This window comes from Durio zibethinus, chromosome 21 (genome assembly GCF_047325235.1).
Source record: "Durio zibethinus cultivar Kanyao isolate XHJ-2024 chromosome 21, ASM4732523v1, whole genome shotgun sequence".
Classification (NCBI taxonomy): Eukaryota; Viridiplantae; Streptophyta; class Magnoliopsida; order Malvales; family Malvaceae; genus Durio; species Durio zibethinus.
This window is the reverse complement of record NC_143182.1, coordinates 4,806,598-4,823,929: the sequence shown is the minus strand read 5'-3', so window position 1 is coordinate 4,823,929 and position 17,332 is coordinate 4,806,598. Positions and strand designations below refer to the sequence as shown.

Below are 17,332 nucleotides of genomic sequence, written 5' to 3'. Positions count from 1 at the left end.
CATTTTAATGAATAATCTTTTCATTTTGTTTAAATAATTATAATTCTTTTGTTACAAATTTATTATAAACAAAATTTTTTGTTTAAATATAATTATTCATAATATAAATAAAATTAATATAAAAATTAAGCATTTTTTTATTTAAGTTATGTTTGATGTATAGGATAATAAATAAAATAATATAATAATAATTCTATATTATATTTAGTTTGTATATGATTAAAAGGGATATAATTATAAGAAATATTATAATCTTTTTATTGTAAGATGATTCAATCATTCAAAAGTGAAAAGAATTATTTTTAATTTATGAGATTAAACTTATATGTCATACTATACCCTTAAAAATTATATTAATAATTTAAATTATATAAACTTTGAATAAATATAATTTTAATCAATAAAAAAATATTATATCTTAATCATTGTACACATTAAACATAATATAGGATGACGTTATTTAATCTAATCATATTCATAATATTATCTTATTATATTATATCATAATTTTGTGTACCAAATAATACCTAAAGATAAGATATAATAAGATGATATTATGAGTATAATTATATTAAATAATATCATTCTATCTTAAGTTTGATGTGTGCAAAGATTAAGATAAAATAATTTATTTATTAATCAAAATTATCCTCATTTTAAGTTTATACAATTTAAATTATTGATATAATTGTTAAGAGTAAAATAAAACATTTAAATTTATTATTATAAATTAAAAATAATCTTTTACTTTTGCAAAAGATAAAATTATTCTATTGGTATAAGATATCAAATCATTTTAATAATTTAATTATTTTATTTAAGTGCATAATAAATATGTGATGAAATTATTAATATCTTATTTTTAAATTAATTTTATATACCAAACGTAACCTTAATGTCCAATATAAAATCTCACATAACATTTTAAACTACTAAAAAAATCATGGCATAAACATGCACAATGTAATAACTTCTGTATATGTATACTATAATTATAAAACCATGTTCTCATAAGTGACAAAGTCAAATATTTTTTTGAGTGGTCAATTTACAATAGATTTATTAATTTTATCAATTGACTGGTGTCCCAGTAAAAATTTTCGAGGGTATCCAAACAAAAATTTTCATTTTATTTTTTAATTATTACATGTGGGACTGGTAGTGGTTCCCACATCACCCAAAAGTTTTTTTGTCGAGTATACAAAATATAGATTGGATGGGAACATGGATCAAATATAGGCATATTACCCTCATCATTTTCTTTTGAAGCTTACAATGGTTAATAAAATCAGTTTTTTTTTTTTTTTTTTGGTTTTAAGGATATTTATTTGATATTATTTTAGTATAATCACTATTATATGGTTAAAAAAAATTGAAATTCCAATCTAAGAGCTAAACTTTTTCTTTTTTTTTTTTCCTTTCGGTTTTGGTATCAGATTCGATCCAAAATCCACAAGCCTCAAAAGCATGTTGGGCGTTGACTTTAAAGTCCAAATTGGTTAATGAATCGGACTAATAACTAATTGGGGTATTAATGGACGATGCAACATATTTTGGACCGATAGTTACTCTAAGCCCATTGATAAGAGAAGTTTCAAAAGCCCATAGTATTATTTGGATGAGTTGTTTTTAAAGCCCAAAAATAAAAGCAGCCGACGTCGTTTGAACAACTGCACGGGCCCTAAGGTTATGACTTGTAAATTGGTTTGAAAATCGATTTTACATTTTCCAGGAAATCAGAACTGCGACCCGGAGAGGACGAGATCTTTCAACGTGGCGAAACCCTATTGGAAGAAACAACATCAAGTTTACGCTCATTGGCCAGTTTTCACAATAACACGTTGCAAAAGTTGAGTCCCATAGTCAAAGTCGTTGATGCCTCATGTTTCGGTTCTTCGTGTAAAACTCCTTAAGCCCACTTTGGAAGCTCTCAAACTGAAAAAAGGATCCATTCAAGAAAATAAAAAAGCAGAGCCATACCTTAAGAACCTCTCCTCTAATATCTCTGGAAAAATATTTCTATATATATATATTTTTTATTTTTTATTTTGTAATCGAAGATCCGAGAAGAATTTCTAAGCTGTCATAAAGTTCTGGAGAGATCCATTTTCTCTCCTGATCTCAAATCCATGGCGCTTCCAAGAACGAAGCTACTTTTTCTGTTATGCGCTTTGTGTTACGCGATCGTCGCCATTGCAGGGTACGCGCCTATTTCTCTGTGTGTGTGTCTCTCTCTCTCTTTTTTAACAAATGGCGTTTATGTATGCGTGAAATTTTGTGGCGATATTGTATTGATGCAGGAAGAGTTATTACGAGGTATTGCAAGTGCCGAAAGGGGCATCGGATGAGCAGATCAAAAGAGCGTATAGGAAACTGGCATTGAAGTATCATCCTGATAAGAACCCCGGTAATGAAGAGGCCAATAAGCGATTTGCTGAGATTAACAATGGTGAAAATATCTCCTTCTTTATTTAATTTTTTCTTTTATGAAGAATATTTGTGTGATGGAATTAATTGGTTTTTTTCTTCTTGGATGATTAATCTGTTTGATGAATGATTAGCATATGAGGTGTTGTCGGATAGCGAAAAGAGGGGAATATATGATAGGTATGGAGAGGAGGGCCTGAAGCAGCATGCTGCCAGTGGAGGCAGAGGAGGAATGGGGGTTAATATTCAGGACATCTTTAGCACGTAAGATTGTTGAAAATTTAGTTTTTTATTAATATTGCGTCACGTTTAATTATCTTGATAGTAATATGGTAGTAATTGAAATGCTATGGTAAGTTATGTGCTGGCATTGTACCCACAATTTAGGAGTCTATTAATGCATCTTAGGTTTATCTTAGTTATGCCAGTGCTGCCCACCTTCAAGTTTCCCCTATAGTTGAAATTAGAACCTTTACTTTATTGGTGATTATGTATGAAATCATCAATAAAATGTTAGTTATTGACTTATATTTGGGATAGCATACACTAATAATCATTTTAACCTCTAAGAACTGTCTCCTTAATCCTGCATTATCTTAGTTTAAATGTGGCTAGCCATCATTTTTTAAGAATTGTTCACTTTTAGTTATGTTATGCTGAATTCAACCACCTACTATTGCTGACAAGAGGTAGCTTTTCTTCAGGTTTTTTGGTGGAGGCCAGGCAGAAGAGGAAGAGAGAATTGTGAAGGGTGATGATGTAATTGTTGAACTGGATGCAACACTGGAAGATTTGTACATGGGAGGTACTCTTAAGGTGAGAAATTATGTCTTATGATGGGATTTTTTTATCCTTAACCCAAATCTGTAACTGATCAATCTTTTGGCCATCTTGACTGGTGTTGAATCCAAGATTTTTTTGCATTATGGCTTTTACCTTATTTAATGTCTTACATAAGTTGGCTAGTCTATGTGCTGCAGTGTGAACGTATGCATATTATAAAACATTCTAAACTTGGGATTTGGATAGTGGGTTTGTAAGAAAAATCATGTATATGAGTACACATGCTTTCTCAGGATGTTAATAGTCTAAACATCATATCCATGTAATAATAACTAAAATTTTACACATAGGTAGTTCACCTAACTTGTGTGTTTTATGTACCCTTTGCAAATGACAAAGCTAGATTCTCTTACTTGAACTTAATTGTCTATCAGCTACAAGCTAGATCATTAGCCAGTTATCCTTGTCTACTACTCAGCCTTGTTAAAGCAGCTCTCATGAGTGTAAAAGACAGAGCTGTTAGGTGTCATTGGAAACTAATGACTGAGCAATTTTGCATTTTATTTGAGTGTTCTATAGTTTCTCAGGAAGCTAGTGGATCAATAAATTATGCATAGATTATCGTGAAATGATGATGATGGACACAGGGTGTATCCTTGTCCATCTTGTACTTATTTTGAGCCTGTGGGGAAAATAGAGGGAGCTAGTAGCTAGTGCTTGCTTCTTTGTTCCCCCTTCCTACTCCCCGATCTTTCTAAATATGCTTAGTTTATAGAAAAGTAACATTGATATGGAAGTCACCAGGTTTGGAGGGAGAAAAACATCTTAAAGCCTGCTCCTGGTAAACGACGCTGTAACTGCAGAAATGAGGTCTATCATAAGCAAATTGGTCCGGGGATGTTCCAACAGATGACTGAACAGGTACTGTGGCTTTGTTGTTTTCTTTTTCTTTGTTATTTAAATTTCATAATGTTCTTTTATTCTTTATCTTGTTTCCTGGGCCTTTTTATACTGTCAGAATTGTCATTTCATACGTTACTATGATCCAGCTTTTATCATTATTCTCCAATTTGCTTTTCTCAGGTTTGTGAGCAGTGCCAAAATGTCAAATATGAACGGGAGGGGTATATTGTCACAGTTGATATTGAGAAGGGAATGCAAGATGGACAAGTAAGTTTGTAGAATTTGAACTTTTTTAAATTTGTAATACTTCTTCATGATTGTAGCTTTTCTTGATGTGCATTTGATATTGTTGCTCAGCTTTTCTTAAATAATGTTCAAATATATAGTCATTCTTAAAATCTAAGGAAAGTGAAGGAGGATAAACTGTTCTGTGATATGAAAAGTTTGTTTGTTGAATTCCTTGGTGCAGAAAGAGTTGTTTGTAGTTCCATCATTCTATTATTATTATTATTTTTTTAATCTTTTAAATCTGAATAATTTTTAGGATGCTCTTTTCCACTGTCTGTGCACCTGCTGATCTGGTTGCTTTCATGATCTCTTCAAAGTGACAATGATAAGCAATTGGAAAGAATAGTTCACATGTATTAGGGCGTGCTGAGTTGTTTTTGGCATGCTTTATTGGTCAACATTACTTTAAAAAATAAAGCAGACAGAGAAATGTACTATAGTAAATCTCTCTAGGATCCTTTGATGTCATGTATAAGTGGAACACATTGTTTTTATGCATATTTGTTTGTTTGACAATTTTGTCAGAATTTCTTATCCTACAACTTCTATGGCATGTAATTTTCATCATCTTGTAGTTGTTTTTTTATAGTATACATGGAGTAGAATAGTAAGATAGTCATTATTGTTGTTTGATGTGGATTAATGTTCCTTTTGCATTTTACAGGAAGTGGTTTTTTATGAAGATGGCGAGCCTATAGTAGATGGAGAACCCGGAGATTTGAAGGTTAATCTCTTAACAGTGATTTGAAAATTTTCCCTTCTGTATAGTCCAGTTATTGTGCAACATGCTGGGCATGGGCGAGGCCAATAGATTCATGTCCAGTCTTCAATCCTATGCAGCCTTTAGTTAGGATATTGGAATTTGCCCATTCTTGCTCACATAAGACTATTACATTTTCTTCAGTTCCGGATTCGCACAGCACCCCATGACCGATTCAGGAGGGATGGCAATGACTTGCACACCAGTGTCACCATAACACTTGTAAGTCTCATTTTGTAGGATATCTTTATATGTCTCGACCTTTGCTCTTTACATTCCTTTGAAATGGAAAGTATGAACTAATTTTCATTTTATTTACTTGCTCCAGGTTCAAGCTCTTGTTGGTTTTGAGAAGACCATTAAACATCTTGATGAGCATTTAGTGGACATTGGCTCTAAGGTAAGCATGATATTCTATGGAGCTTCTAGTCTAATTTCTCTGGATCAACAACTAAAATGATCCAAAATTGGAAATGAAGACCAATATACATTTAGGGAAATAAATATGTATTGCATACTCAGGGTATTACTAAGCCGAAAGAGGTGAGAAAGTTCAAAGGAGAAGGAATGCCATTGCATTTCAGCAACAAGAAAGGAGACCTCTATGTCACTTATGAGGTTTTGTTCCCCACATCGCTGACGGAGGACCAGAAGGCCAAAATCAAGGCAGTTCTTGGCTAGGAATAGAGGATACAATTTTTTTTGTTGGGTCCTAAGATGTTCCCATTGTAGCATGATGAGGATAACGTAGAAACTAGGAAATCTGGAGGGTTTCTAATTTTTCTTCTCTCCTTTTTCTTTTACCTTTTTCCTCCGTCATTAAGAAATTAGCATGCAGTGTCTGAAAAATGTCTTTGCTCTCTAATACGTTCAAGTGTCCAGCAATTTGGAGAGGCTTGTTTAGCATAATATTCTTTTTTTGGGTTCATACGAGACAATATTATCTGTCTCGTTTCTTGTTTGTCCCACAAAATAGTTATCAACGAGGATTTAGCTGGTACTGCAGTTAATTATTTTTCTATCAAAATCTGCATCGACATCTAAACTACAGATTGAAGTGAATATTGTTCCTATAACCTCAATTGCAAATTTTGTTCTTTGAGATTGTAGAGTCAACTTGGCCAAAATCAGAGAACAGAGTTAACTTTTGATATAATAATATCATTGTATTATAAAAAAGAAAATTAAAGAATTCCTTAAATTGGGCCGGGATAGTGGCAGTCTCTCTTCGATTTGTCGGCTGCCCCACTTGGTCGTTTGGTCTGGGTCTCCGCTATTCGGCCATTATCTTTTCAACCTTCTTTCGTTTGCTGGGCGGCTGTCTTCTAATTATGCCTTTCTTTTTCCGAGTCAAGAGGAGAGACTCCAAACTTTAGGGGTTACCAAGGGTATGATCGAGTTTATTTTATGACCAAAACAATCTTATACTATTAAATCTAAAATTATACTATTGTTTAGGATCCTTTTGTGGGATATAAGTTTTGCCTTTTATTATTATTTAATAGCCCGACTTAAAAAAAGGCCATTCCTACGCTACGCTACCATCATATAGATTTAAAACTGCCCAATAACTATCATTTAATTAATTAATATTGGCTTTCGTCACCGCCAAGGTTTCCAAGTCCCTACCCCTACGCCGAACCCTATTCCCTACCGTTGCCTTTCAGCTTTCAACTACGTGTATTGAAATAGAAACAGACATTGCTCTGTAGTTCATCCTTTTTTCTGAGAAGGAAGGAATTATTAGATAACCGGTTTATCCACCCCCTTCCAAGCATTACAAATACCACATTATAAAAACTTTATCTACTACCTAATTTTTATTGTTAGGTTTGCATTACTTTAGATATTAAATTATGATGTTACTTAAATACTTGGTATTGAAGAGATTTACAAATTTCGTTCTTACTTTAGAATATTTCTAAAATGTCTTTTTTTAAAAAATATTTTCCAACCAAGACAAATATTTCTTCAGTTTGGTTTTTAGAAGTTGAATAAATAGATAGTGAAAAAAAACAGAGGGACAGGTGCCGAATGCTGGCAGCGTGCATGAGGCGTGTATAGCCAAACGTAAAATGTTTGATAGTCTGAGAGAGAGAGAGAGAGAGAACTTCAAGGACACGTCATTTGAGTTGGGTTTCCAAGTTTCTAGTTCATCAGAAAATTTTCTGACGTGGCAAACAGATATTCTCCCCACAAAGTTTTGACACCCAGTCAGGCAGGCGGGCCCCCACCTAAGAGATCATCCCCCCATGTGCCGTATTGAAACCCCATTAAAACGCCGTCGTTCCAACTGCTCCTTAATTATAACTAGAAATTTCCAGGAAAAAAAAAAAAGAGAAGAAAATCATTTAACTAGGTTGGTGACCTGTAGGCTGTAGCTGTTTGGATACAAACGACTTTTCTAACCTTTCTGCCGCCTCTTTAAATTCTCTCTCTCTTTTCCATTTTTATGTAAAGGAGAATTTTGATCAAAGATTTTGTAAACGATAAAGCAGATAGGAGAAACAATAAGTCAGACAAAAACTATTGTAGGAATTCAAAGATTGTTTGGTTACGTTAACAGGTCCAGCTCCTTGCTTCCTGCGATTTGCTGCCTGATGTTACGCTGTTCGACGCATTATTGTTTGCAAGTATAAAAAAATTTACGTTTTAAATAGAATCTAAAAGAAGCCCAGAAACGAATCTTAATTGAGAGAAACGAGAATGGATGGGCTTTGTTTGAAAACCGGGATTCATGGGATGGCACCGGCGATCTCTGTGAGTGGGCCACTGGAAAGTAGGACCAACGCAACGCAAGTCAGTGTGGTGGGGCGGTCTTCGGTGGATAACATATCGACATCGTCGACGGCGACGGCGGCGGTGGTGCCTCCGCAGAAGACAGCGTTTTCCAGGTTCTCGTTTCGTTACCCCTTGAAATCTTTGTGGCCCGGAGGTGGAAATAACAAGAGGTACAACGGGTTGGCTGTGGACGACAGCGTTTTGGTGCAGAATAATAATGGGTTGGCGAAAAAAGTAGAGGAGGAGAACGTGAATGCTGGGGCAACGATGGAAGGGGGAAATGGGAATTGGGTTTTGAAGATTCTGCACGTGAAGTCGTTGTGGAGAGAAGAGGAAGTAGAAAGAAAGGGCGTCAATGAAGGAGGAGAAACCGAAGAAGAAAACAACGGTAACGGCGTCGTAAATGAGGAGGAAGAAATCTGTGAATTTTGTAGAGTTGATGATGATGACGAAAATGAAAAAAAGGAGATTGAAATTGATAAAGATTCGTTTTCCAAGTTGCTAAAAAGGGTGTCTTTAGCTGAGGCTAAGTTGTACGCTAAAATGTCATACCTTGGAAGCTTGGCTTATGCGATTCCAAAGATTAAGGTAACACACCCAGAAATTAATTTTTGTTCGTTTTCATTCTTTTTTATATTATTTCTTTTTAAAATATTGGAGATGTTTTTGTTTTATTGTTTTTGTAAATGGACAGAGTTAGAGATCTGGGTTTCTAATACCTGAGATTAAGTTATTCTGTTTGTAATAAAAAGCGCTAAACGGAAAATTTTAATCTTAAATCTTTAAGATCATTTTGAAAAGTTCTAATTGGGATGCTGTGAAATTTTCCGCTTTTGATAATTTAGATCTAGCTGAAGCCTTCCTGTATACTTTGCCAGCCAATTGGCTTGTGATAGTTACATGAAAAGTTCAAGAAATCAAAGGTTTGCAAATTGGAACCTTGTTCATAAAGGTTTCAATTTGGTTATCGTTGAAATTGAAACGGCTCATTTTTAGGGAGGCTTGCCTCAATGGTTGCATCTTGAGTTTGTGAAACTTTGGAGTTTTTGGTGAATCAAGGAACAGCTGAAATCTATGGTTTTGTAATTTATTTGTACTTTTAAGATAATGCTTTTCTATCTTTGTTGGGTGTGTGCTTGATATTTCTTTATGGATGAAACTGTTATTCCATCCTCGAATAGCAATTTTCTTTATAAATTTTACATTGGTTCACATTACTTCTAATTTATATATATCTTTTGAAAGTTGAGTTTAATACATCAGCAGTTCTATTTTTCGCATGAAGAATAACATGGTTTTTTTTCCTACATCTTCCATTTGGGATAAAATTCAGCCTGAAAGTCTCCTAAAGTATCATGGTTTACGTTTGGTAACTTCATCAATAGAGAAGAGAGAATTGGCAATGAAAGCTGAGAAAAATCATGAACAAATTGGTGTGTCCTCTGAAAATCAAGAGGCACAAAGGAATAAAAAGGATGATGCAGACAGCCATGAGCAGAAAAATATTGGCTACAAGATCAGTGCCTCTGCTGCTTATCAGATAGCTGCCTCTGCTGCTTCTTATTTGCATTCCCATACAAGGACCATACTTCCATTTAGATCATCAAATCCTGAAAGCAGTAAGGGTTCATCCACAGATGGCAGTGGAAGTGAAAGCAGTGCTGATATGATAAACTCTGATGTGGCATCTTTAATGGCAACCACAGACTCTGTGACTGCTGTGGTTGCTGCTAAGGAAGAAGTAAAGCAGGCTGTTGCAGATGATTTGAACTCAACACATTCGTCACCTTGTGAGTGGTTTATATGCGACGACGATCAGAGTGCTACAAGATTCTTTGTAATTCAGGTGGGTAAAATAATCCATACTTTTAATTACAAATTTTATATTAATACATTATTTAAGGACATGTGATAACATGGGAATTAACACATGCTTTCTTTATATAAGAGTTGCAGATCTATTCATAGGTGATTATGCAATTTACATTTTTGGACTTTGACCTTACATTTTGAATTAGTTGTTATGCTATTGCCATTGACAATGTCGCAAGACCTAACTCATTTTTGTTGCTTGTTTTTGGGCTTCTTCTTCTTTTTTTTTTTTTTTCATTTAGTTTTAATCAAATTATGATGTGGTATATGTAGGGATCCGAGTCATTGGCATCTTGGCAGGCAAATCTACTTTTTGAGCCTATTCAGTTTGAGGTAATTCTTGACTAATGTGTTGATTTGCTTCTTGCAAATCTTTGTGTGATTTGTTTGGATTTGTAAATATATAAGATGCTTGTAGAAATTGCCTCATATGTCAATTTCCACATAAACCTTTTTAGACAAGAGAATCAAGAATGCTTCTTCTCTATTCTGGATATGTGGTTAAAATCATAGAGGAAATTGATAAATGTATTTATTTCCTGTTATTGATAAATGCAATACAATCGTCTTGATGTAGGGACTGGATGTTCTTGTGCATAGAGGTATATATGAGGCTGCCAAAGGCATGTATGAGCAAATGCTGCCTGAAGTCCATTCACACTTAAAATCACATGGCAAGCGTGCAACTTTCCGCTTCACAGGGCATTCTCTTGGTGGCAGCTTGTCACTATTGGTAAATCTCATGTTGCTGATAAGAGGTGAAGTGCCAGCTTCTGCCTTACTTCCTGTTATAATGTTTGGATCTCCAAGCATCATGTGTGGGGGTGATCGTCTTCTTCGTAAACTGGGGTTGCCACAAAATCATGTTCAAGCCATCACAATGCACAGAGATATTGTTCCCCGAGCCTTTTCTTGCAATTATCCTAATCATGTTGCAGAGCTTTTAAAGGCCCTTAATGTAAACTTTCGCCACCATCCTTGTCTCAATAATCAGGTAATGTTTCTTCATTTTCAAAAATCAATGTGTAACTTAACTAGAACATGGACTTTAACTCTTTTTTTTTTTTTGTTTTACTACAGAAGCAATTGTATGCTCCAATGGGGCAACTTCTGATTTTACAACCAGATGAGAAATTCTCTCCACATCATCATCTCCTTCCTTCAGGAACTGGTCTATATTTGCTAAGCTGTCCATTGTCAGATGATGATAGTGAACAAAAGCTGCTCTGGGCTGCACAGAGAATTTTCTTTAACTCACCACATCCACTTGAGATCTTAAGTGACCGTTCTGCATATGGTTCTGAAGGAACAATCCAAAAAGATCATGACATGAGGTCTTACTTGAAATCTGTTCGAGGTGTGATCCGTCAAGAGCTGAATCGCATCAGGAAGAGCAGGAGAGAGCACCGACACAAGTTCTGGTGGCCTCTGGTGTTACCTCGTAGCATCAATGCTGGTATCATTCTTGGTAGGTCCATTTCAACAATCAATGTGGGCCAAGAACACTTCAACTTTGCTGGTGTTTTACAAACTGGGAGAGAGTCCTTGAAACGGTTCAGTAGAGTTGTTGCGTCACAGCACATGCGTTTGCTGGTTGTGCTTTTGTTCCCTGCCAAGCTGTTACTCTTGGGCGCATTCAGCGTAATGAGTTTCCGCTGATCAGCTTATTTGGTTGGGCATGTAGTGTTTCTTCCTAGGAAGTATTATCCAGGTGAAGGCACATGGCATGCGAAGGTTAGACGATTCTTTATTCATTGATTTAGAAAAGGATAATTGAAAACAATTCATGCTATTTCTTTCTTATCATTTTTTTTAATCAGATGAAAGTGTCCAATTGATCTATACAAAAATAGAACATTTGATTATGAATGATAGCAAATGGAAAGAAAGAAAAATATTGATCATACTTTGAATTACGAGTACGCAAGTGGAAATGTGGAATCTATGTTCTGTTTTGTCTCATCGGATCACTGAATAATAATAGTTGCCCAAAGCTACCGAGATTTTCCTGGGACTGGTTCACGAAAATGATAGTCAAAGGGTTGACTTTTGGGCTATCTGTGCCTGGAGATATCAATGTGTAGTATCATTGAAACTTGAAAAAAGATCTTGCTCCGGCTCTATAGTTATTGAGAAGGATGTTAAACTTTCTGGGAATTGAGTGGATCAGATTTACTTAAACACCGGCAAATATCTCAGTTACAACATCAATTATTGAATCATGCACAAAATGTGTCACAAACAATTAAAACATCACTCTTAGAGGGCACGCAATTTGCCCTAATCACTCAAATCAAGGGAGTTCGTTGTTTTCATGGGACGTCATCGAACTTTACAAAAGTGGACGGGACATGCATATTATCTTAGACGTGGACCAAGCTGTTTTTTGTTATAGCTAGAATCAGCAATTCCAACCCTGATTCTTTTCTTTTCTTGCAGCTATGGCAAATTTGCTCCCAATTGATGTATAAGTAATGATCCGCATTAAGCACATGCGTGATTCACATGTAGGGATTCTCAAGAAATCAACAAGCCACGAACAAAAGTTTTCTTTTGCTTGGCGCTGCACGTAAAAAGGTTCATCTAAAAGACAAAATAGGAGTCCCCACAGCCCCAAGTCTAAAATGGCTGTGACCCTGAAGCCTATCCATCCAACAGGGCAAAAAGTCAGCCTGTTTATGGATGAATCAGGACAACCGGGCTCACGCAAATCTCCAACCTCCATCATACCGCGCGATGCAGCAGCGTTTACGTGTGGATTTCCATCGTTATCTCGTGGTTGCTTTGTTTCGGGGCTAACGAATTTGCTAGAACCAAATTCTTGATTTTTCCATTTTTTCCTCTCTTGTGGATTTGAATCAAATGATGAAAGGAAGCTCGAAAGTGGGACCTTGGACCATTTTGCCTGACATGCCAAAATCATGAATGTGACTAAAAATTGGTAACGAAGGACTATAAATGAGTATAACTCGATGCAGAAAAGGATGTAAAAGGGAAACAAATAGAAACGAACAAATGAACATTAGATTAATCATTATGAGAGACACGGTGAGAGGTTAAGGACCACCATTAACAAGTACTACGGTTGAAATAGCGTACACGAGAAAGAAAGTGTTTCTATAAAATTTCAAGTAATTGGTTTTCACTGCAAGGACTAAACCACTTGAGTGATTTTTGTCCAGAAAGAACATCGATTTAAAATTTTAGATTCAAATTAAAGTTCTTCAATTCGGTTGAAATTTAACTTCATTGTAAACAACGCTTTTGGAAATGATGTCCGTAAGTTATCCTTCGGAAATCCAATATTGTTAATTTTTTTTTTTTTTTATAATGTCGTTTAAAGTAATGTTTTGTGTATCTTATCGGTATCAACTGATAAGTAATCATTTTTAAAAATACGTTATTTCTGAATTCTTGCTTTGTGTGGCAGTGCAAATATATAGCATTTAAATTTATACATATATATATATATAAGGAATTAATTTATATAATGTAAAATATTTTAATTTTACAAAATTTTTGAATAATTGATTTTAATATATTCAAAAAATGAAATTAAATCATTTATTTATTTTTATTTGTCTCTTTCATCATTTAAATTTATTAAAATGAAAGATTAAAAAATATATAAGACAAATTTTTTACACTCTCTTGATATATATATATATACCGATCTAGTACGAGGAACTCTCTAACACGTTTTTGTTTATTTTGGGCAGACCCACGCCAAGATCTTGCGCTTAGCAGGTATACTGACCCAATAGTACTTGGGTTGGATTTCCTCCCAAGCAAAGAATATGATAGGATAGAGTGAGACTCATGAGGTTGTGCAATTTCTTTTGTTCCGACGTTCCTTGGCCCAAGCCCCGAAATCAACCTCTGCAGACATGGATGAATAAATTATATAACCTATCTGCAAGGACAATATCCAGCACCAAAACCTTTTCTTTAACTCAGTTAGGGCACTCATTTTTTAAAGCAAAGTAGATCTGATAACGTGGAGGTGATTTTTCTATTGAAGCAAGTAGATCTGACAGAACAGAGTTGATTGCATAGCAGTCGGTTGAGAAGAATATATGGAGACAAAGGTACCCATTAACCTATGCATAAATAGTAAGATTTTCTGATCCGTGTAACATTTACGATTTATCAATCTAAGTTCATGATCTAGCTTATTGTTAAAATCAAAACCATCAAATACTAAAAGAATAAAAATGTTACCGAATGACAGTTGATAGATCAGAGATTCCTTTACAGACTTTCAAGGTCACAATCAGGCAGGACTTTGCCAGATTGCCACAAACCTGTAACATCATCCTACCAAGTACCAGAGCATGATGAAAATAAACAGAATAAATGAATGCAAAGTTGTTATCCTGTGTTATAACACATTACGCAGAAGGAGCAGGGGAAGTTTTGGATGGTCCAAGAAAAACTAAATCAGTGCATCAAACCTAATTTCCATTGTTCTAAAGAAGTTGACAGATTTTCCTCTACGAAGTAACTGTGCTACTTAGTAGGTCCATACCACCAAATCATTTTCCGGCGTGTAAGCAAGCCAAACAACTGATGCTACTCATCAACGAGATACAATGAAGATTATATTACCGGTTTCAGCTGCTATAAAAACTGCAAACATGATTTAATTAAATATAATACTTTAAAAACCATTCAAACTTCACCCACTTGATAGGAAAAGCCATGTGACTTTGTCAATTTATTTTTTCACCAACTAACAAGAACAGGATCCATTTTCTTGACATGTGGTTCAAGTTTACATAATTCTGGCAGGAACAGTTTATCCAAGAGAAAACACAAAGTACAAATGATAACTTTAATCTATAGCCAGAAGGCAAACTCAGACTTTCCATGAAGAACTGAACTCCAAACTACAGATTGAGCTTACCGGCCAAGTACCATGAATGCATAGCAAGGCCGCCAAAAGACATAATATTAGCAAGGGAAGATAACCCATGAATCATTCCAAATTTCTTGTTCATGGCAGCAAGCTTTGGATTAGTCTTTGCAGCTTCCTGATTCTTTGTCCATCCAATTTCATCACCAATATTCTCGTCTCTCTCCACCTTGTGCCTTTGCTTCATCATCTGCATTATCATATTCATAGCATAACAGTATTGCATATGCAAATGCAATTCAGCAAGTCAACAAACAAACCAAGATATAAACTCAAAACTTACTCAGAAGTGCAGCATTTAATCAACTTAATACGAACCAAATTATTTGTTTCATGGTTACTAGGAAAATGTAGAAAAAAAAAACAGAAAATTTTTAACGCCGTCAACTCTTATACATTTAACAAAAGAATCCACTCGAGTGAATCTTATATCTCAAAAGCAGTCGCATACTCTATATTCTCATAAAAGACAAAACTTCTTCGAACTAAAACATCTTAGAATAGAAAATAAAAAATTTCCCCTTTCTTTTCCCAACCAGCTGAACACTAGAAGTCAATCAATTTCACAATTTTTTATCAATTAGCATGATAACGCAGAATTCAATTATTTTAAGATGAACGAGAAATAGATAAACTTGATAAACCAAATTACCTCAATGGTCATAGGAGTAAAAACGAACAAATTGGTGAGATTGAAAGCAAAAGCAGAGACTAAAAACCCTAGCTGGTATTTCTCCGCCGTCGTCGCCGACTTCCACGGATGCAAATAACCAAACGCCGCCACCGATATGGCACAACAAACACCGACCATCGAGAAATAAGCCGGGAACATCTTGCTTTGTAGATTACCAAATTGATGTCTTGGCAGATGCCTAAGTAAAAATAAAAATAAAAATTAATTAAACTTGAGAATTTTAATTTGGGATTAATTAAGGTCAGAATAAGAAGAGCGTACTTGAACATGATGATACCGCCGATGAAGGTGACCCAAAGGGCGGCGCCCCAGGCGGTCGAGAAGCTGAGTAGATGAGCTAGCTTAATGGAAGAGGAGAGAATGGGCGAACTTGGACCCTCTGATTTTGATCCGAAGGTCTCCGGTGAGAATATTACTCCGACGGCCAAGAAAGCCACCGCCGTTAAGAATCTTGTTATCCAAGCCATCTCCCCGATTTTACTGGAAAGTGTGGTCAACAAAATTGGGTAGTTTCGACTTTCTTTTTTTTTTTTTTTGGTTTGAGTGATGGCTGGAGGTTGGTGGAATTTTCATGGATTATAGAGGTTTTTTACTTTGCTGATGTTACCAAATTGCCATTGTCGTTTTTATGCAGTGAATAAATAAAACGAAATCTAGCATTGCTTCTGGGGAGGTTAGTTTCGTATTCTTGCCTCCTTAATACTATTAGCATAATTAGTAGGTTGGTGGGTGATCTAAATAAATAAAAACAATTCTATTGGCCAAAAAATAAAAATAAAAATAATACTAAAAATAATGAAGCACTTTGTTTCCAAAAAAATAGTAATAAACATTTTTTTTGGGTACCGGATTTCGTATCTTATAGTCATTTTGGGTTTAATTAATTTAAAATTAAATCAAATTAAATTTTATAAGAAGATAAATTATTTTAAATTTAATTTTTTTTATTTATAATATTTAAAATTGAGATTTTATTTAAGAAAAATTAAATTTTTTATTATTCAAACCGATAAGCATCCATAATAATAAACATTTTATGGTATGTAATTTGTACTTCGAAGAGGAAAAAGTAGAGTTGCAATGTGTTATAAACCGAAGTGATAATTTCACTTAGTTGATTACTTTTTAGTAATGATTTTGCTAACAATATTTTTAGGATATATTTTAGGATTAGTTAATAATTTATTATACTATTTATAATGATAATTAATTTGTATTAAATGTAATAATTGATAATTTCATTCACAAATTTGAAGGTATTAGATGAAGATATTATTAGGGAAAAAGTAATAAACAATTTCATTATTTTTATCTAATGATAAATAATGTATTTTCAATCATATTTATGCTTAAATTTTAATGATTTTAAATTAAATATAAAATAAAAAAAATAAATTAAATAAAATATCAAATATTAACTCTAAATTTTAATTAAAAGCTTATTATTATTTAAATAAAATAATAAATACCGTTGTTACTTTTAAAATAATAGAGAAGATATTTTTCTTTATTATAAATAATAGTATTAAATGCAAAAAATAATAATATTAAAAGGTGTCCTAAGTTTACCTAGGATGCTTATTAGCAAAATTCTTTAAGAAAAATCTTGATGTTTATCAAATTTTAGATCATCGAAATCAAAAACAAATCTAATAATATCATTTATCAACTTCATGTTCCTTTCAAGATTAGGGATTTTTGAAAACTTCGATGACATAATATTTTAGTGTAAAAATGCTCAAAAATTGAGAAATGAAAAGAGTAAATAATCGACCCAAAAAAGAAATAATTAAAACAAAGAAGACCCAACCAGCTTCAGCCCACTAGTTTTCTTCCCATGGGGCCCGGAAACAGTAATCCGCTGCCCTCTAAATCGGTGATAATAGCCCAGTACAAAGCCCAAGAACCA

The 17,332-nt window shown here is 34.1% G+C and overlaps 3 protein-coding genes across 3 annotated transcripts; 2 read left to right on the top strand and 1 right to left on the bottom strand.

The window, feature by feature from the left end:
- Positions 1-1,987: 1,987 nt before the first annotated feature.
- LOC111305021 (dnaJ protein ERDJ3B-like) lies at positions 1,988-6,188 on the top strand. The gene is made up of 10 exons (XM_022902175.2): positions 1,988-2,200; positions 2,301-2,449; positions 2,562-2,691; positions 3,132-3,243; positions 4,015-4,131; positions 4,294-4,380; positions 5,066-5,125; positions 5,306-5,383; positions 5,490-5,561; positions 5,684-6,188. The coding sequence occupies exons 1-10, from the start codon at positions 2,130-2,132 to the stop codon at positions 5,840-5,842; spliced, it is 1,035 nt and encodes a 344-aa protein (XP_022757910.2). The 5' UTR covers positions 1,988-2,129; the 3' UTR covers positions 5,843-6,188.
- Positions 6,189-7,615: 1,427 nt separating this feature from the next.
- Positions 7,616-11,730, top strand: LOC111305020 (phospholipase A1 PLIP2, chloroplastic-like). The gene is made up of 5 exons (XM_022902174.2): positions 7,616-8,530; positions 9,276-9,788; positions 10,088-10,147; positions 10,392-10,808; positions 10,895-11,730. The coding sequence occupies exons 1-5, from the start codon at positions 7,868-7,870 to the stop codon at positions 11,471-11,473; spliced, it is 2,232 nt and encodes a 743-aa protein (XP_022757909.2). The 5' UTR covers positions 7,616-7,867; the 3' UTR covers positions 11,474-11,730.
- A 2,770-nt stretch (positions 11,731-14,500) lies between these two features.
- On the bottom strand, positions 14,501-15,975 carry LOC111306035 (uncharacterized). The gene is made up of 3 exons (XM_022903935.2): positions 15,685-15,975; positions 15,382-15,601; positions 14,501-14,919 (listed from the first exon to the last, which is right to left on the bottom strand). Exons 1-3 carry the CDS (start codon positions 15,888-15,890, stop codon positions 14,704-14,706), a joined length of 642 nt encoding a protein of 213 aa, XP_022759670.1. The 5' UTR covers positions 15,891-15,975; the 3' UTR covers positions 14,501-14,703.
- Positions 15,976-17,332: the final 1,357 nt, after the last annotated feature.

Excerpts from the sequence above, each read along its gene's own strand:
- LOC111306035 (XM_022903935.2), bottom strand. The coding sequence starts at position 15,890 with ATGGCTTGGATAACAAGATTCTTAACGGCGGTGGCTTTCTTGGCCGTC. Across the intron at positions 15,602-15,684 it reads GGCGGTATCATCATGTTCAA|GCATCTGCCAAGACATCAAT; the intron begins GTACGCTCTTCT and ends ATTTTTACTTAG. Across the intron at positions 14,920-15,381 it reads TTACTCCTATGACCATTGAG|ATGATGAAGCAAAGGCACAA; the intron begins GTAATTTGGTTT and ends ATGATAATGCAG.
- LOC111305021 (XM_022902175.2), top strand. The coding sequence starts at position 2,130 with ATGGCGCTTCCAAGAACGAAGCTACTTTTTCTGTTATGCGCTTTGTGT. Across the intron at positions 2,450-2,561 it reads ATTTGCTGAGATTAACAATG|CATATGAGGTGTTGTCGGAT; the intron begins GTGAAAATATCT and ends ATGAATGATTAG. Across the intron at positions 3,244-4,014 it reads ACATGGGAGGTACTCTTAAG|GTTTGGAGGGAGAAAAACAT; the intron begins GTGAGAAATTAT and ends GGAAGTCACCAG.
- LOC111305020 (XM_022902174.2), top strand. The coding sequence starts at position 7,868 with ATGGATGGGCTTTGTTTGAAAACCGGGATTCATGGGATGGCACCGGCG. Across the intron at positions 8,531-9,275 it reads ATGCGATTCCAAAGATTAAG|CCTGAAAGTCTCCTAAAGTA; the intron begins GTAACACACCCA and ends GATAAAATTCAG. Across the intron at positions 10,148-10,391 it reads TTGAGCCTATTCAGTTTGAG|GGACTGGATGTTCTTGTGCA; the intron begins GTAATTCTTGAC and ends GTCTTGATGTAG.